This window comes from Helicoverpa armigera, chromosome 31 (genome assembly GCF_030705265.1).
Source record: "Helicoverpa armigera isolate CAAS_96S chromosome 31, ASM3070526v1, whole genome shotgun sequence".
NCBI classification, from domain to species: Eukaryota; Metazoa; Arthropoda; class Insecta; order Lepidoptera; family Noctuidae; genus Helicoverpa; species Helicoverpa armigera.
In genome coordinates this window covers 3,736,585-3,757,891 of record NC_087150.1, presented here as the reverse complement: position 1 = coordinate 3,757,891, position 21,307 = coordinate 3,736,585, and the positions used below count along the sequence as shown (strand labels likewise).

Here is a 21,307-nt window from a genome sequence, read left to right as displayed (position 1 = left end):
AAATATGTTGGGAAAACATTACCTGATAAACAAATGACTGGTGGATATCAGTGAGAGAATTTTTCAAATCGCTTCAGTAGTTTCGGGTACACCCGCCAAGGTAAAAACAAACAAATATATAAAAAAAAGTGTAATATTAGTGTACATTTAATGTCAAAGTAATTTATTTCATTTAAATGCTATGACCACCAACAAGGTGGACAGACGACCTTATGTCGGTCGCCGTCGACGCTGGATGCAGGTCGCCTCCAACAGGTATCTGTGGAGATCTAAGGGGGAGGCCTATGTTCAGCAGAGGACGTCCTATGGCCGAGATGATGATGATGATGATGATGAAATGCTATGAATAATGGCGTTCAATATAAAAAAACATTTGCAACAAATAAATTAGCCAAGTCTGATAAAAGTAATAGAAGGATAATATTTTTTATAGTAGTTTATAATATACTTTTACCATTTTTCCTACTGTTTTAACCGAATCCCGGAAACTCACTTTAGTGTAAAAATAATGAATAATAAGGAAGTAACTATTTTATGTTGATATCATTTGCCTAGCTACAACTATGTTAGGGTCTTCTTCCAGTCTAACTGGATGCAGCGGAGTACCAGTGTGCCACAAGGAGCGAATGCCTATCTGATCTCCTCAACCCTGTTACCCGGGCAACCCGATACCCCTTTGGTAAAACCGGTTGACAGACTTACTGGCTTCTGATTACCCTTAACGACTGCCAAAAATGATCAAATGACAACCGGACCTACAGTTTAACGTGCCATCCGAAACACAGCCAATGGTGTCTAAGATATACTTAGAAAGTACATACAAACTTAGAACAGTTGCTTTGGTACTTGCCTGACCTGGAGTCGAACCCACTCACTCATACTCGAGCGGTTGGTTCTTTACCCACAATACCCACTAGGCCACCACGACACTACCACTTACTAATTTATTACTTAATGTACTTTTGAGAAACATAATTATTTGTCAGGCTATCCCGCCATTAGCCTACAGTACATAAAAAATAAGTTCTAGGCCCACGAAAACTGTAAAAAAAACTCTATCGAATATAAATGACAATAAGGTTTAAGGATGTATGCAGTAGCGCGCCTCGCGTGGTTGAATGCGCACGCGTCCTGTGTCCCATTTCAGTTTGGTACGTTCGCGCGCTTTTTTGACAACAATGACGTTTTGACATTTGACAGGTGAGTTTTTTTTTTAATATTGTTTTGTTAATTACCTAATAATTGGTCGGTATGGTATTGTAAAAAAAAATCGTATTGCAATAAGATACTGATAATTGGGCCGTAATTATCCGGTATTGATACAAAACTTCATAATTAAGAACTTGCAATAAAATACCTAATTATCTTATAAGTGTGTTTTCTAATTACGGAAATATTCTGCGAACTCGGATATATTCTAAACTAGCTTCCGCCGCGGATTCACCCGCGTCAAGAGATAACTACTTCCCGGAGCCGGATAGTGACAAAAACTATCCTATGTCCTTCTCCCGGGTCTAAGCTACCTCCCCTCTAATTGTCAGCTTAATCATTCTAGACATTCACGCGTGATACCGTGACCAAGGGGTATGGGGATTCGTTTTTATATAACAAGACTGGGCCCACGAAAACTGTAAATAAAAACTCTATCGAATATAAATGACAATAAGGTTTAAGGATGTATGCAGTAGCGCGCCTCGCGTGGCTGAATGCGCACGCGTCCTGTGCCATTTTTTAAACACTTATTATTTCGTCTACGTTCGCGCGCTTTTTTGACAACAATGACGTTTTAATATTTGATAGGTGAGTTTTTTTTTTAAGTTTTATATAGAGATACGGACTTTTTTGCAGTTGAAAGCTGATAGTTTTCAAGGGAAAATAGCGTTGTTTGTACTGACTTATAGCATTTGTCAACTGCACAAAAAAACGATAGAACGGGGAATAGTAGGCCTTCTGACCTAAGTACACCGGTAATATGAACGTCAGATTTCACGAAAAACTGACGCTTTTTTGAAAATTGAACGTGAAAATAAATAGTTAGGTCCGACCGTTTTTGGCAGAGCTGAGAATCCTGTCAGACAATTGCACAAAACATTCGGTACCCCTGCAAACAGTGATTTTAAGAAAACTGAGGTGTATTTGTCCGTGAACTTGGGCCTAATTGGATACGAAATTCATACTAAAATAATTACGCATTTATATTTTATTTGTAATTGTTTTCTATTTATGGAAATGTTTTGCCTATTCCGATATTTTCTAAATTAGCAAATTCAGCGAAAAATATAGATCAACATGACGTTTCTTTCACATTACGTAAATATATGTTTTCCGATATAACCAATAAACACACCCGGATAAAAAGCCTATGTAATTCTGTTATGGGTAAATAGTTAAACTATGTACTAACTACATTTTATATAAAGCTGAAGAGTTTGTTTGTTTTAACAAGCAAATCTAAAGAAATTCTTTCAGTGTTATAATCCATTGATCGAAAAAGGCTATAGGCTTTTTAGGGTTCCGTACCCAAAGGGTAAAACGGGACCCTATTGTTTTCGCTCCTCTGTCCGTCCGTCCGTCAGTCTGTCACCAGGCTGTATTTCATCATCCGTGATAGTTACAGAGCTGAAATTTTCACAGATGATGTATTTTTTCGTGTGCGTATGTGGAGAATTTTATACGGTACTCGGGTGAAACTGCTGGCGGAAGCTAATAAGCTACATTATACGTACTATAACAACTTACTATAGCGCAAAAGCCTTTCTTATCTTGCTTATCTATTGATTAAACACCATGTCACAACAGCTCAGGATTCATAGATAACTTATTCAAGTACCTACTATCTCATCTGCCGAGCCTTTTCCCAACTATGTTGGGGTCGGCTTCCAGTCTAATCAGGTGCAGCTGAGTACCAGTGCTTTACAAGGAGCGACTGCCCTATCTGACCTCCTCAATCCAGTTACCCGGGCAACCCAATACCCCTTGGTAAGACTGGTTGTCTGACTTACTGGCTTCTGGCTACCAGTAACGACTGCCAAAGATGTTTCAATGATAGCCATAACCTACAGTTTAACGTGTCCTCCGATACACCTATCCACCTACATGCGTATATAGCTATTTATGGGAACTTAAAAAAAACTTTTATTTAATACGACTTTACAAACACAAAATGGAAAAAGTCGCACTCTATTTGTTGCCATGTTTATTTTGCCACCGACTTCCAGAGCATTTGTTCAAAAGCTTCTCAGTAACATTGGCACGAAAATTAAATTCACAACAAATAGAAGTTATATTTCGCGATAACTGTACAAAGCAATCTGGAAGTTGGTGATTGATACACCCGTGCATCGGAGAGCACGTTAATGTCGGTCCTGCTTGTGATCTCTCTCCGGTGGTGTCGGATTGCTGTCCCATCGAGTTATGAGAGTGAAGGAATAGTGAGTGCACCTGTGTCTGCGCAAATGCTCGTGCACTATAATACGTCCTGGGTAGTTGACTGATCTCCTTAAATGAATAGCCGTCGTGGCCGAAATCGGCCGTGGACGCTATTGTAGGATACCTAAAAAAAAAACATTTTTTTGAGGACAATTAATATAGCTATTTTTCCTATTTCCTTGATTTTGGGCATTAATTTGTTAAATATGTACTACTAATAATGATAAAGATAACAAAAAGATAAAAAGTTTCCCAAACCAGATAAAACGGCCTAGGTCCTTTTTCAGGCATGCTATTTGTAAACCTTTAATTAAAATCGGTTCAGTACTCTTGGCATGAAGTTCGACAGACGGGGTTACCTTCACTTTAAAAATATTTTTAAAAATAATTACTTATTAAGTAAGGTAATGATTAAGGACTAATTTCCGTCAGCGGTGTCACTCGTTTCCTGGCGGAACTATTTCCGGCACGAGGGTAAAAAGTAGCCTATCTTACATCATCCTCCTGCCTTTATCCCATTTTTTTATTTGAAGTTGGCGCAGCATGTTTTTTCTCCCATACTCTTCTATCTGCCGTCATCTCACAAGTAACATTCTTTCTTACCATATCTACTTTCACACAATCCATCCATCGTTTCTTTGGTCTTCCTCTTCCACTATATCCGTCCACGTTCATACTCAGCACCTTCCTCACAACATGACATTAGTACGTTAAAACAAACAAAAACAAAAATGAAAATGAAATCTTTTTTTTAACAACCTCTTCTCTCTTCGGCTTTATTGTATAAAAACTATAGATTCTTAGTATACATATTGTAAAGGACACAAGGAATGAGATGCACTATTTAAGTATATATGTATAACCAAGCCATAACCAGCCTTAGACTTGCCGCCCATTGGTCAAATCAGCGATTTGACAACTGAAACTCGTTCGGTTATCGTTACAGTTAACAGATCCAACTCACCATAGGTGCCATAGATTTAGAATCCCACCGTTCCACAGATCTGGGGCCCGATTCTCCTAATTTTACTTAAGCGACATACGATTCATATTCGACTGCGATCCAATCACGACCAAATTACGATTGAAGCGAATGTGGCATTCCGCTATTTTTTCTTTGAAATAAACGTTTTTATCCTTTTCTGTCATTCAATAATGAATCATTTTGTTTGCAAATGATTTACGATTGCAATATGATTGCAGAGCGAACTACCGTATAGACCAAAATCACCAAAATAGCAGACCACACGCAAACCAATCGAATGTCGTTGGAATACGATTGGTCTTATAATTAGTAGCACAATGCCCGATATGGTTAAAACTAGGGTTGTAAACTGCCGCCACATACGATAAGTGACCGTCAATTACTATTAAATGACCGGTCACATTGGACATTTATTGTCAGACTGGTCAGATATATTAAATAAGTATTTTTTACTTGGTACAATTATTATTTTCGTCTCAAGCAAATTAAAAACATTATGAATGTGAAATAATACCTATAATTGCCTTTCTAAACCAACATAGTGCATAGATAACCTTTTAAAAAGATAGACTCTCAAGTACGTATTTATTTTTATTGATGTATACTGACAAATCATTAATCATAGAGTGTCGGCGAAATCTTTTTTTTTTATCGACGTTAAAAATCATCAAATGACCCCTCCCGCTGTGGATTAGCAGCGGTGAGGGAGTGTCAGACTCTTACTGACAAAACCGTCGTGTTCCGTCGTAGGCCTTTTATGTACCAGAGCCGCGGTAACTCTTTCGAACAACCCGCAGCCCCGGCAGGCCTTGGCCCAACTGGGCCCCTCTGGGGTTGCTGACATCTCTTTGAGAAGCGCGTGGAGCAACGCGCGCCGTCGACACGGGTCTGTCGTCTAAGTAGACAGAGGGACGATGAGCCACCGGAACTCACCGCCCACAGACCCATCTACGGTGAGTCATCTCGCGACACCCGGCGCCCGTGGTGTCTACCTGGTCCAGCACGGCGGCTGGGATGAGAGGTGCGAACTCTCTGGCGTTCCGCCCCCTCCTTCTCGAGAATGATTGCTTCGCAGAAGGAGGCGACGGCATCCCATTCCCTCTCGCCCCGGACCATGGCCTGGATCAGGGCCGGACGCGAGAGGTCGCCGCCGCCTAAAGCCTCGACGAGGACCCAGCGATGCCCTTCCCATGCGGGGCACACCTGGACTGTGTGGTCCACCGTGTCCTCGGGGCTGTCCGCACAGTGGTGACACCCGGGCGCCTCCTCACGACCGATTCGGTTCAGGTACCTCCCGAAACAACCGTGTCCGGTGAGGACCTGCGTCATGCGGTACGTGAGGGCGCCATGACTCCTCCCGAGCCACTCCTCAAAGAGGGGACTTACCGCCACGATGGTGGCGTGCCCTGCACTGGGTTGTGACAGTCGCTCCCTCCAGGCCACCATGAGATCGCGCCGGAGCTCCGCCCGCTGCGCGACAACTTGCCGCGGCAGCGGAGTTTCCCCCCGGCGCAGTGTCTCCTCGCGCCAGTCGTACAGGCGCAAGAAGACTCTCGCCTCCAGATCCCACGGTGGCAGTCCAGCAAGTAGGCCAGCTGCTTCGCAGGAGATCGCACGGTACCCCCGGATTAGCCTAATGGCTATCACCTTTTGGGGCACGTTCAGGTAATGTACAGCACGCAGCCGTACCGAACGTGCCCATACCGGGGCCCCGTAAAGGGCCATGGACTGCATGACCCCGCCTAGAGTTTACGGCAGGGGGCGTTTGAGCCTCCCAGATTGAGCAGGAGCCGTTTGAAGGCAGCACCTGCCTTCTCCAGTTTGGGGCCCAAACGTCGGAAATGCTCAACGAAGTTTCACCGGCTGTCGAGGACGAGTCCTAGGTACTTCATCGCCCTCTCGACGCCGATGGGACCCCCCCCCACCGTGACTTGGGAGCCTGAAGGTGGCGCGTTCCGAAGCCCATGAAAGCACATGGCCTCGGATTTGTGCAAGGTCACCTCCAGGCCCAGCAGCTAGATCCTCTCGATGATCGTCGCAACCCCGCGCGTCATTATCTCGGCCGCCTCCTGCTGCGACCTCCCTTGTGCCAGAACCAACGTGTCGTCAGCGTAGCAGACCACGCTGACGCCGCTAGGGAGGTCGGCGCGCAGCACCCAGTCGTAGCCGATGTTCCACAAGAGCGGCCCAGAACCGTCCCCTGCGGAACACCGCACGACATCTCCCGCCGGGCGAAATCTTATCTTAAAGATCGATGAATGACATTTGGTTAGCTTCGATGATTCTGAAACTTCCGTAGTTTTATAAAATAAAGAAAGAAAAAACGTTTATTTCTAATAAATTCTATTTTTATACAAAAAAAACGATTCTGACGTTGCTGACAATAAATGACAATAAGTGACCGGTCAAATTGGATAAATGTCCAATATGCTCGGTCAGATTAATCGGTCACATATAACGTGACGGTCACTTTACAACTCTAGTTAAAACTGCTATTGCGATCATATTGCGATTCAATTTCTATTCGATTTTGACATTATTAACTTCGCGAATCGGGCTCCAGGTGCCACTCACCATAGGTGCCATAGATTTAGAATCCCACTACCGTTTTATAGATCAGCAATGACAGATAACCTATAAGTTTTCAGTCGATCCGATACCGGCTACTTACCTACTTTTTATATTCATCTTCATACTGATATCTGAGCCTAAACAATCGGCCTTTTAAAAGGTTGTAGTGCACGCGTACTCTTAGACTTAAAATAGTACTTCGATTATGACGAATACGATTTAAAAACTAGCCTATGTACGGACCTGTCAAATTGACCTATATCTTGAGTTGTCAAGCCAAATAGCTGACACAGCAAGGCCGGTACACTAATCAACACTAGTTTGTCATTTGATACTACACGAGTATACTAAATTGATGATTATGTACTAAAAATTCACTTCCTTTAACAAAATTGTGCGTGGTTGAATATTTTTGATATGCGTAAATCCCTACTAATATTATATATGCGAAAGTAACTCTGTCTGTCTGTTACGCTTTGACGTCTTACCACTGAATTAATTTTAATTTAATTTGGTACAGAGATAGAGTTGACCTTGAGAAAGAACATGAAGAATTTTCTTGGAAACACGATATAACCGAACTCAACGCGGGCGAAGCCGCAGGCGGAAAATAGTACCTATTATATAAAGAGGAAAGATTTAATTTTTTGTTTGTTTGCATCCAATAGGCGCCGGATATAATGAATCGATTTAAATAATTCTTTCACTGTTTGGAAGCTACACTCGAAATGCTCTGAACATGGGCTATTTTTTTTCTCCAGAAGTATGCATCCGGAATGCGGGTAAAACCGCGTGGAACAGCTAGTTTTTAAAATCTATAATGTACTCGTAATATTATACTTATGTTATAATATACCAAAATCTATCCATGTAGATACTAAAATCGATTTTTTGTTTGTTTGTACAAACTTACCTAACAGCCAATTTCTTCATCAAAAGAAAAAGCCAAATTAATGTCATAAAGTAAAAGTAGCGGTCAAATTCGTTTTTTCAAGGCTAAAGTAACAGCAAAACTAATAGAAAAAACGGATTTGACCGTTACTTTTACTTTATGACATTACTTTGGCTTTTACTTTTAATGAAGAAATTGGCTGTGAGTCTGTTTTTTACCGATCGAACATAAACCTTTCAATATTGTGTTAAGGTTGTATATATTAGTATTACATACAAATAAGTTTATTTTTAGGTCATGTAAATATGTGCGTAATTAATTATTAATTATTAAATAGATACAAGAGTTCTCATTAAAAATGGCGTCATAAAACGTGCAGTATGCTAAGGTTGAAAATCTATTGAGATGGGATGATTTGGTTGAAGTCGTGGTGGCCTAGTGGGTAAAGAACCACCTCTCAAGTATGAGGATTAATTTTGGGTAATTTTGTTAAATTTGCTTAGCATTGTTTCTTTATGGCTTGCTAGTAACTACAGCACTTGTTACATGTTCTACTTTTGTTGAATAGCTGCAAGCACGTCATGCTCCCTTAGACGGTATGGCCAGCGGTAGCGATGGGGGTCGGGTTGTCCCCTTCCCTCAAAAATGTACGAAGGGGGCGATGGCTGGTCCTCGCGTTATAGCAGGAGGCACCAGGTGGTTGTGTTGATGGCTATTTGCACTTTTTTTATTTTAGTCTGATTCCTTTTTTCATTTTTATTTAATTTTTTTATTAGCCTATGCTGTCAAAGGCAAAGGCCTCCCCCATAGCCATCCATCTTTTCCTATTGGTCGCTATTTGTGGCCAGTCCTTGTGGAAGCTGTCTAAATCTTCTATCCACCGCTTTCTTGGTCTTCCTCTTGGTCGCCTTCCATCGTCAGGGATCCAGTTTGTGGTGATGTTGGCCCACTTGTCCGGGTGCATTCTGTAGATGTGACCCGCCCAATCCCACTTCAACTTTGCAGACTTATTGCCCACATCGAACCACGTCTTGGACCGGATAATGGTGTTGCGTAAAATTGTCCTTTTCGGTTCGTGCAAAATTGGTAGAAGTAGGTACAAAAGCGATCGTAGCGTCCTCCGTGGTGGAAATTAACAACTAATCCGGGAACCATTTTTTTTAGTGCTCGTAAAACTTAACAAAGTCCCCATAGAAACATGCGTAGGTACTTAAAACAGCTGCGGGTTGTTCGTAAGAGATACCGCGGCCCTGGTACATAAAAGGCCTACGACGGAACACGACGGTTTTTAGTCAGTAAGAGTCTGACACTCCCTCACCGCTGCTAACCCACAGCGGGAGGGGTCATTTGATGATTTTTGACGTCGTTGTAAAAAAAAGGTACTTAAAACTCGGAATTAAGTAGTATTAAGCCCGCCCTTTTCCATTTCTTATGTGCTTTTACGGGAAAGAATCCCCAGCAATATGTTATAGAAATACAAGTAATAATTATGACCATTTTCTTTCTTTCCAGAAATCTCCATTTATCAACGGACCATCACAAATTCACGAAACCAAAATGGCTTCCTGCCCAAATGACGTTGACAGCATTTTGAACAAGGAACTGACATTTTCGGAATGTCAAAACGCAATGAAGAGCAAAGAGTTTTTAAGAGATTTCCTATTATTTAATTTGAATATAATTTTCAACGTTATAAGAACAATTTTTGAGTTTATTTTTGAAAATAGTGGCTGTGTATTGTTTTGTGTTTTTGTTTCTTTTTTGTTTTTCGTTGTTTATAGAAGTTATGTTAATCCTCTGTTGTATAAAAAAGTAAGTATAACTGCATTTTTTTTAATTATTATTTTAAGTTTAACACGTTAAATTATTAATACCTATACAACTTATATTTTGCCCACTGGGTACCTATGTCAAATGTCAAAGGTTCAATTCCTTTCCTATGAACAATAATACATTATAAATAATTTTAACTCCCAAAAATTAAGTAGGTATTGAAGTTTTTTGTAAATATGTGTCTATATGTGGTACATATGTAGGTACTAACGAACTCCTAAATAACTAGAATATATTTTGTAAGTCTAAAATCTAAACAATACTATCTATACAGTAGAAAAACTTATGAGCTCCTTTTTAACCGACTTCCCAAAAAAGAAGGAGGTTATCAATTCGAATGCTTATATTTTTAGTGCGATTTTTATTTTTTTAAAATAATGTCACCATTAATTCCTTTAACTTTACAGGAACTAACAGAAATCGGTTTCGAACACATCGCAAAAGGCCCGGATAGGGACAGGCGGATATCCCGGGCCCAGGCTACCCGACGGATGGGGAACAAAATCCCCCCACCGTACCCTAATGGCTGGTTTGCAGTGGCAGAGAGCAGGGAACTCAAAGTTGGCGGAGTTACCGCTGTTGATGCTTTAGGTGAGCGCCATCTGTTGTTGAGTAGCGGAAGTATTTTGAAACTAAAGTGTTGGTGACAAGAATATTATTAAGAAACTGGAGAATGGCATGGGTATGTGAGAACACTATGGAAAATTTTGTATCCTTTTCCAAAATGTATTTGTCGTAACCTCTAGTTTCAATTTAATCATGCTTCTTTATCCTTAATTTTAAAACAAACACATCCATTGCGCATTGTTTATACGCCATCTATTGTCGAGTAGCAAAAGCATTTCAAGCATATTATACTGAAATTGTTTTGCTGCTGTCCCTTTCTACGAAAACAATATAAGAAACTTTAATATACAGATCTATAAGTACTAAACTTCATTAAATATTTTGATTTATCATGAAAACTTACTTTCAATATCAATACTAAACTCTTTTCAGGTCAAAATCTCTGCGTCTACCGTGGAGAAGACGGCGTTGCTCGCTGTGTTGACGCTTATTGCCCTCATTTGGGGGCAAACCTGGCTGTCGGGGGCAATGTCTGTGGCAACTGCATCGAGTGCCCTTTCCATAAGTGGAGGTTTGGAGAAAATGGCGCTTGTGTTAGTGTTCCGGGAGTTGAAAATGGTAAGTTATTCCTCTGTCTAGGTTAGCAATATGGTGGGGTCGGCTTCCAGTTAGACTGGGTGCAGCTGAGTACCAGTGTGTTACATGGAGCAACTGCCTATCTAACCTCAACGACACGGTTAGAAGGGCATCATTTATATTACGTAGCTTCCACCCTTAGTTTCAGTCGCTTCACGAGAGAACTTCCATTCGACCCAGTTATTTTAAGCTATGTTACCTTTGTAAGACTGGTTGTCAGACTTTCTGGCTTTTGACTATCAGTAACGACATTCAAAGATGTTCAATTGACAGTCAGTACCCAATCATTTAACGTGCCTTCCGAAACTCATCATGATAAAATGGTCACCCCGCTGATCGTCCGCTCAAACGTTGTTTAACTTTATGATCGATCAACCCATGTGGCTGATCCTGACCCGAAATACTTACGTATGCACCATTTGAATAGGCACTTATCTATCTTTTAATTGAATCATTAATTTAAGTACCTACCAGTCTCCTTGTGCAATATCTATTTGTGTAAATGTCATATCAAGATTATTATGGTATCTTTAGTTAAGTGCCTCCTAAAACAGAGTATATTGTACTCCATGAATTTCATGTATTTCCACTAACACATATAAAATACCCAACATTGTCTTCCCCAACAGCCCCAAAAGGCGTATCAATAAAGCAATGGTCGACGGTAGAACGTGACGGCGCTATCTGGCTCTGGTATGACGCGGAGGACCGACCTCCGCTGTGGAACATCGAGGAGGTGCCCGAGCTGGAACACTGGGGGTATAGAGGGAGAAACGAGTTTATTGTTAGCGCTCATATACAAGTAAGTTATAAAAAGCTGAAAGTAGGTAGGTATGGTAGACTAGCTTCTGCCAGCGGTTTCACCCGCATCCCGTGGGAACCTCTGCACGAACCCGGATAAAAAGTAGCCTATAGCCTTCCCCGATAAATAGGCTATCTAACACCGAAAGAATTGTTCAAATCGGATCAGTAGTTCCTGAGATTAGCGCGTTCAAACAAACAAACTCTTCAGCTTTAGAATATTAGTCTAGATTCAGTAATATAGATTATGTATCAGAATAATGTAAATAGGCTTTTTATTCATGTGCGGAAAAAAGTTCATTTAGGATCAGCTGGTGGATGCTGTTAAATCCGTCATTGTCATCAGCTTAGTCTTTTCCTATGGTCTTTAGCTTCAAGCCAGTTGTTCAGGACGTTAGCACGTTCCAGCAAACAAAATCTTCGGGTTTATACTAGCTGTCCCATGCGGTTTCACCCACGTGCCACTGAATCTGCTTCCCGTACCCAGATAAAACATAGCCCATGTTCATCGTAGATTGTGTAGCTTCCTAACAGTGAAAGAATCTTTCAAATCGGTCCAGTAAATCAGATATTATTATAGTGTAAGTAAAGATTGTAAATACGAACTAAAGTGATGATTATTATGAATTTCAGGAAATTCCAGAAAATGGTGCCGATGTGGCACACTTGAATGCGGTGCATTCGCCATCTTTAGTTTCTAGTTTAGGAGAGAAATATCCACTACTGTATGACTTGATAGGTAAGCCTAATTTAAATACCTAATTACTAGCTGGTCCCAATCCCAAGTGTTCTGTCTGGGTCCCCAGTGAACTACTTCACACACCAGGATAAAAATTTCCCAGTGTCGTTTACCCAGGGTAGGTACTTACTCAATTTAATTTAAATCACTTCAGCAGTTTTGGTTTCAAAGCGCTGAAGACCGTCACTGTCGCCTTTGTAAATTAATGGCAGTACAAATATAATATCATTAGGACTCTTCACGCCAAAGCTATAGACCTGACCTATTTAAATGAACTACACACATAGAGCCTGAGAAAGGACCTAGTCTTCTTTTTACTCAGTTTCGGAAAGTGGTTCTCAGTTAATAACACATTATCAACAAGATTTCCTACCTAACTTCCAGGTCGTCACGTATGGTCAGCGAGCTGGACGAAGGGCGACGACCACATGGCGTCCATGACACTGACACATGACTACAAGATCATGAAGTGTCATCTCTGTCATATAGATGTTAAAGTTACACAGGTAAGCTAATATACATACGTCATTTTGCGTTTCTACGTGGTATTTTAGACCTTTTTACTAATAATTTAGACCATCTTATCAGTGAAGATTCTGTTTGTCCACAATATGCTTAAGAGTGCAAGTAGCTTGTGCATGTTGAGGCACATGCGCAGGTTACATGCATTTTAAAAACGTCTAGTGACTCGCACATGTACCAAAGCAAAACACCCACCCGCGTGCTCTTGTCACTTGCGCATGTTAACTTGCTCCAGCTACATGCACGCTAAGATTCTCTTATGAACGTAGATTTCAAAAGCTTCAGGAATTGTTTGTATTCTCTATTAAAATCCTCACCGCCTTAAAGAAGAATAGAAAAAGCGTATAGCATCGTTTTAAACGCACTCTAGTTTAATACATATTTAACCCTACACATGCAACTATATAAGTACATATACATTGAATCTATTCAACATATGTGCAACTGTCTGCAGACTGCTTCTGCCTGGTGTGCATATCGGGTTTCAAAAGCGCGAAGCACAATGTCCCAAGGCCCAGGGGTGACAAAATTAATCACGTATACAATACAGAAAGATTATGTACAAAGGCTAGCTTAACAAAATTCCATATTCCCTCCTTCGCAGATAGGTCCCGGCCACGTGCGTCTCTTCATGCAGTCCCCAGTGGGTCCTATCCTAGTCTCCCAGTCGGTGACGCCACTGGCGCCCTCTCTGCAGCGCGTGGTGCATCGCATGTACTCGCCCACACACAACGCGCCGCTAGCAGCGCTGCTTGTCAAGTCTGAGGGAGCTATGGTAAGGAGGATTTGCAAAAATATGATAATTAGGAAAGTTTATGTATGGACGTGTGTTTCGCAAAAAGTACTGGATGAATTTCCATAAAAATTGGTGCAATTAGCTATGTCTTATTTATCAAATTAACATATAGATACAGAATTTTTGTCCATGTGCGGGAAGTAGTTCCTTCAGGATGCTACCTAGTGAAATAGTGGGCAAAAGAAATGGTTCTTTAAGAAATATAGGTATATACCCATGAGCTGCCAAACTAGACTATTGGGAACTGACTTCAAGCTACATATTGAGTACCTGTCTACATACCAGATACTTGCTATAAAAAGCCTTACCTGGCTAAATTAAAAACGTCTATCATTCCGACACGATAAAATATGGGCTAACTTTACCTAACCTAACACTGAAAGAGTTCAAATCGGAACAATAATTCCTGAGATTAGCGCGTTCAAGCACACCCAGAAACAAACATGAATCGAAATAAACCAAATCTTCATCTTAATAATATTGATATAGATATACAATAACAAGTCTGTTCTCACTGTCTCATAAAACTCTATTTTCTTCCACAGTTCGAACGCGACATCACAATTTGGAATAGCAAACGTTTCGTCTCTGCCCCCGCTTACGTCAAAACGGACAAAACTATTCGTGCCTTTAGGAGTTGGTTCTCACAGTTTTACAGTGAACATAGCATATCTTTTAGGGACGCTAATCAAAATACACTGGATTGGTAACTTATCTATTAACTGCAGGTTTCTATAACGTATCTATCCGTAATTTTAAAAGAAAGAAAATATATCATTGACATTGAGTTTCTTGCCGGCTCTTCTCCATGAGACCAACTCTTTGGAACCGTGAAACTAGTGTGACGTTTCATAAAAGACTGCAAAGGCCTATTTGAAATCAAAAGTGTTGACTTTAATTAAATGTTAATTAATTAAAATAAGCTAATTTTGCGATGAAAGATTAAAATATTGATATAATTTATATGAATCTAACTCTATCTCGTATACTCGAAATACACGATTACCTACTTATTAAAATAAGCTTAAAATTGAGTTAGGCGCCATCTATTGTTGAGTAGCAGAAGTTTTTTAAAACTAGAATGTTGCAGTCAAGAAAGTTATAGATTGGAGTCTGTAGACCAACGAGACTTGTTTTTTATTATTTTTATGAGCGTTTGTTTAATTAAATTAAGTTAAAACCATCTATTCTATTTATGAATGTAATATTCTTATGCAGAGATTGTGAAACTAACTTTGTGTGTTAAGAATTAAGAACAATTTAATTTATATATAAAGATATCTATTTGATAAAATAGGATTATTGTTTGACATAAAAAAACACGACCGTGATGCCAAATTGTACAATTAATTTTAATAAATAGTTTAGTGACGGCAAACATGTTTTTTTTTTAATTTTTCGCAACCAGTCAAAGCATTCACTCACCATAAGCTTAATTTCATCCTTATTAAGTGACTAGGTATCAAGAAATCTTATAATCATTACATTATTGTAAAAAAATCTAGCAAGTTTGACATAGAAATATTTACTTAAATCACTTTTATTTAAATAAAAAATACAAAATTAAGTCTTGTGAATCTTGTTATAGTTATCGGCACGAATCTTGAGCTCTGACCTTCACCTGCGCAGACGCAGAAGTAATTTTTTGAGTCCCTTTTGTGGTATGAAGTGAGGCGCGGGGGCGGGCTAAAGCGGTGATTGGCCCGCAGCGCATCGTCATAGCCGTCACTCGGGATTGGTTCTTTGCTAATAAATCACTTCTGCGCAGATGTAGGTCAGAGCTCAAGATCCGTGCCGATAACTTTACCTTTACAAATGTACTGATTTTTAATTGACATTGACATCTGTGACAGCTCTGAATTCTGAATACTCTATGTATCCGTCGTTATTCTTGTCAGTTTGTTTGAGCGCGCCTTCTACCATCTCTATTAAATCCTCATCTTTATACTTGATTGTGCTTGCTTTGTCAGTTTCTGAAATATAAAATCAAAGTCAATATCAAAAATCATTTATTCAAACTTGACTGCAAGACTTAAAGACAGCCCCCAAAACGTCCGCCCTTCACCACTTCCTATGTGTTTTTGCTGGGAAGAAGAAGTGGCGCAATAATCTCCCCAGCAACACATGTCTGTCTGTAGGTTAGAAGAACCTTAAACATTGTTTGATATGTACATTTGTATACAATGTAATTTGTATATTACAGTAGAGATGCAATATTAACATAAACTTACAGTAAAAATGATTTATATAGGTAGGTATCTACAACCACCACTTACCCTACATACCTTAACTAACTCAAGCATTGAATAAGTTTGATTAAAAGAAAATTATAGCCTCTAAATAATTATAGCCTATAAAGATGACGTCAATTATATTTGAAAATACAAAAAAATATGGTTTCCAAGAAAGTGATAGATGGCGCTGTGCCTACTACGTTACTGGACCTTTGCCAAAATGCCAAGGTTAAAAATAGTTATTTGTTATACAAGAGTGCAAAGTTGCTTTTTAACCGCGGGCTTAATTTTGATGACCGAGCAAGCGAAGGATTCTAAAATTGAAACACGAGCGTAGCGAGTGTTTCAATAATTAGAATCCTGAGCGACAGCGAGGGAATCAAAAGAGCACAAGGTGAAAAATCTTTGCACTCGAGTGCAACACGTAACTTTTCATCCCACCTCATCGAGGAAATTTAAAAACAAAATGGCGCGCACATATGAGTATCAAATTATAAAGAAGTTCCTATTAAAGTTCATTTATTTGAAAACTCAGTTTAAAAATGAAACGAGGTTGAAAATCTATGTAAAAACAAAAATAAAAATTACTTAATTAATTGAATAATTATTTTAAGCAGTATTTTATTTGTTTAATATGTATTTGTTTGAAAAGTCTTATCAAGATTGTCACAAATGGAGTATTGCACACGACGTTCTAAATTCAAATCACTTTGCCGCTCTAGAGGATAAAAACGACTTTTACGCTCAGATATCAAAGGGTAAAAATACTCTTTCCGAGATGGTGGGATGAAAAATATATTGCTCCGAACCTTTTCAATGGTTCAAGACAGTCAGATTGCAAAAAAACCGTCATGCTCATTTAATTTCAATAAATAGAAAAATAATAAACTTTCGAACCTTAGAAACATCTAAAATGACTTTGAGGTATATTTATAAAAAAATAAAACAAGCAAGTTTGTATAAAAAAATATTTATTACAAAATTATGTCATGACATTTTCCGTTGTCATATCGCCGATTTGACCAATGGGCAGCAGGTATACGGCTGGTTATGATTTGGTTATCGTTATAGTTAAATGGTCCAACTGTCTTTTAAGGGTCTGTTCAGATAGACCGACTAGGAGAGAAGAGCAAGTTCTTAATACGTTGAAAATCGAGTACTTAGTATTTGTAGTAAAGTTTATTTTTGCATGTGCACTGCTTTTGTCATTAAGAATGCTCGAAGACGCTCGGTGTGAAATAATAAGAGGAGCCGACCAGCTCCGATCGCGTACTTTTTCTCGGTCTAGCAGACGTTTGGCTCCGATTGCATGCTCTTCCAACCCGAGCCGATTGGACCCGATTCCGGTCTGTGTGAAAAGGAAAATAATACGCGCCGATGTTCTCCGAGCCGGTCTGTCCGAACGGACCCTACTTAATTGGTCTTTTTAATTATCCACGACATTAACATCTGTGAATATTCTATATTCTGAGTACTCTATGTATCCGTCGTTATTCTTGTCAGTTTGTTTGAGAGCGCCTTCTACCATTTCTATTAAATCCTCATCTTTATATTTGATTGCGCTTGCTTTGTCGGTTTCTGAAATAAAATATAACGTAAATTAGGTTTAATGAAGTTATAAAGAGATATTGATATTGGTACTGTTATTTTGCATGTAAGTTTGTGTGTAGGTAGTTAACCTATGGAGCTGCTAGACCCGCAGAAATTATCTTCTAAGGGTGCGTCCACATCTGGCGAATGCGCCGCGAATGCGCAGCACGCGAGCCGATCGCGAGCTGTCCGCGAGCTGCGCGCGTGCAGTCACTGCAATAGTTCGGTGCGCCTCTTTAGCGCAACTCACGCAAGGCTCGTATAGAGCGCACGAGCGGCGCGCGATCTGCGCGCAATCAGTTCTCGCCCTTACAGTTCCGTATATTGGCTCAGTACTATCGAAGATGGCAGACGTCGCGCGCCGCCTGCGCGCCGCTCGCGTGCGGCGCTTAGGTCGCGCGTGAGCAGCGCGCGGGCCAAGCAGAAGCGGCGCACGAACAAAAATGCACGCGCGCAGCTCGCGGACAGCTCGCGATCGGCTCGCGTGCTGCGCATTCGCCAGATGTGGACGCACCCTAATACCAATATCTTATGTCACTACAGAGGAGTGAAAAATTTCATATGCCTATGAATATATATACAATAATTATATTTATACATATAAAGGTAACGTAAAATACTCACCAATGAATTAAAACATATTGATTCTGTAAATGAAAATCGGAAAATGAAACAATTTATTTAATTTCACTACTTTATTTTTTACCAAATTATATAAAACAAATTAACAAAAAAAAATTTGACTGTAGTATACTCTGTACCTACTTTGGCATAGAAAATTTCGAGCGCAATTCGTTATTACGCGCACCCATTACGCAACCCTTGTTGGTGAACGCACACCTATCAAAATCAAATGCGGCGAACGAATCGAATTTCAGAAGCTTTTACATATACCTATATAAAAGAAAATGTGTTAGTTACACCACTTATATTTATCTCAAGAATAATAACTAACTCTGATTTGAGAGGGGAAGTAACTCAGTCAGACCCGGGAGCAGGACATAGGGTAGTTTTTGTTACCATCCGGCTACGGGATGAAGTTATCTTGGGACGTCGGTGTAAAGCGCTCCCTAGACAAACAATACCTATAATGGCGCAATATTACCATATTGTGCAAAATAACGTTTAAGTTATGCTATTGAAAATGCGCAATGATTGTAGCGACAAAATTTTTAATTGCGCAATATTTTGATTGCTTTATTGCACAGTGTTATTGTAGGTCTAGGTGCCGGTTTAAGTAAATATTTATATGTATTTGATCGATGCGTTCGGCATTCGGGGCCTCCCTGAATTTGATTTGTTAGATATGCGTTCACCACTATGATATCATAAAGATGACGAATTATCGAGCCCCAGACGCTTCCTTTTCCTTCTCAGCCTTCTTAGCCTTGTAATCACTGATACGATACTCCAGATAGTCGATATAGCCATCTTTATTAATATTTGTGTGCTTGAACACGTGTTCCAGTAGCTGTTCTAACTGCTCATCATCATCATCATCATCATCATCATCATCATCATCAACACAACGACAATACGCCAATAACGTATCGTCGGTTACATGTACCTAAACGAAAAACTGAATATACTATATGGAATTATGGAAATACAATGAACTGCGTAACGTTCGCTCACTTTCGGCGGCTGACAGTCAGCTTGGTTTGAACGAAGGCTTACAGCCAGTTTCTTCATCAAAAGTAAAAGTCAAAGTAATGTCTAAAGTAAAAGTAACGGTCAAATTCATTTTTTCTATTAGTTTTACTGTCACTTTAGCCTTGAAAAAACGAATTTGACCGTTACTTTTACTTTAGACATTACTTTGACTTTTACTTTTGATGAAGAAACTGGCCGTTAGACTTATTATTACAACGACAAATTATCGAGCCCCAGTTGCTTCTTTCTCCTTTTCAGCCTTTTTAGCCTTGTAATCACTGATACGATACTCCAAGTAGTCTATGTAGCCATCTTTGTTGATATCTGTGTGTTTGAACACATGTTCTAGTAGTTGTTCTAGCTGCTCGTCCGTGTAGCTCTGGTGGTTCTTGTCCACTTGACCTGGAAATATTTTGAAGGGGGAAATCATGAACTTATGTTGTGTGTCTTTGAAAATGACTGCAATTTTTGTTGTACTGTTAATTGCTTACTAGATATTTTATAGAGTAAGGAGTCCTTCGTCGTATCTATACAAGTAGGTACTAATATAATATATAGAAAATATTTTTTTGTTTGTACCATACATAAAACCAAGAAACCGAATTGAAAAATTCTTTCATTTTTGGAAAACTACTCTTCCCGAAAACGTTTCATCACGGTTTGGGCAGTAGTTTCGCCAGGAAGCGGGTGAAACCGCAAAATAAAACTAGTGTTTTAAAAACACATACCTAAGTTTGTTTATTTAAGCCTAAGCCTAGCTACGACGTTAAATAAACGGCTAAACTGATCCCGAAGGATTAATCCAAAACCACAGCTACTCATAAAAAGCTAAAAATAAACAAAATTGGTATATTTACTTACCCCAGTATCAAGTAGGGTTTTCCTTTAACCATAAACACCAACAGCACATTTCTGTCTCATGTTATATGCATGGTTTTGACAGATAACTCCCGAATCTTAAAAATTAAACAACCCAACACCTTATACTTTTAACGAATTCATCATCTCCCGAGCCTTCCCAACTATGTTGGGGTCGGCTTCCAGTCTAACCGGATGCAGCTGAGTACCAGTGTGCCACAAGGGGCGACTGCCTATCTGGACTCGTCAACCTAGTCAGGTATTTAAGCCTGGTTGTCAAACTTACTGGCTTCTGACTACCCGTAACGATTGCCAAAGACCAAAATACTACCACCAAATTAAAAATAAAACGACGTTCACAATAATAGGCCATACACACCATGCAGACAATTTTAAGCACATTAAATTGTCACCATAACCAAGAATGGGAGTGCTAATTTTCTTGCGAAGTATCACCCGTGCATAGGAGAGTATGACGGATTGTCGTCCCATCGCGATATGAGAGTGAAGGAATAGTGAGTGCACCTGTGTCCAAGCAAATGCTCGTGCACTATAATGTGTCCTGCGCAGCTGAGTGATCTCATTTGAAAACAGCCGACGCGACGTTGGCTAAAGTCAACTGTTTTTACAAGAAATAAAGTATATTCAGGTCTATGAAGATTATTACACAGTATTTTAGCAAAACAAACAGTATTTATTATTTTTGTAAAAATATATTTAAAAAATTTGTGAGCGTCTAAATGTAACACATTTTGATGCTGAAAACAGTATTTTGTATACTTTTTTTTTTGTTACAATAAAAAGTATAATTGAGTGAAAAACAGTAGAATACTGTTTAAAACAGTAGCAACCCTAGACGCGACGGCTAAACCGCGCGTATATTTGCGGAAAAAATTGCTAGTGTGAATCCGTTCTAAAAAATAACTCATTGTTTTTCTCTTATTTTGTTTTTATTAATATTTCAAATGTTTTCTTATTTTTGTAAATGAGTACTCCGTAGCTTATACTCTTCCCACGTTATGTACCCATCATCGTTGACATCCAAAACTTTCATAGTACCATCTGTCATCTGCTGTAATTCGCCATCTTGGAAAGCTGTCACTTCGTTATTTTCGTGAACTGAAATATGATGATTTATCTATAATATAAAAATGAATCGCAAAATGTGTTGGTAAGCGCGTAACTCAACAACGCCTGGACC

At 39.5% G+C, this 21,307-nt stretch overlaps 2 protein-coding genes across 2 annotated transcripts in view; one reads left to right on the top strand and one right to left on the bottom strand.

Moving 5' to 3' along the window:
* Positions 1–21,307, bottom strand: part of LOC110383583 (gelsolin) — a 253,645-nt gene that overhangs the window by 51,727 nt on the left and 180,611 nt on the right. The gene's annotated exons all lie outside the window — the stretch shown is intronic.
* On the top strand, positions 1,108–15,444 carry LOC110382619 (cholesterol 7-desaturase nvd). Its single transcript, XM_064043289.1, has 9 exons — positions 1,108–1,200; positions 9,390–9,689; positions 10,118–10,301; positions 10,710–10,895; positions 11,543–11,715; positions 12,348–12,453; positions 12,838–12,959; positions 13,580–13,750; positions 14,317–15,444. Exons 2-9 carry the CDS (start codon positions 9,435–9,437, stop codon positions 14,479–14,481), a joined length of 1,362 nt encoding a protein of 453 aa, XP_063899359.1. The 5' UTR covers positions 1,108–1,200; positions 9,390–9,434; the 3' UTR covers positions 14,482–15,444.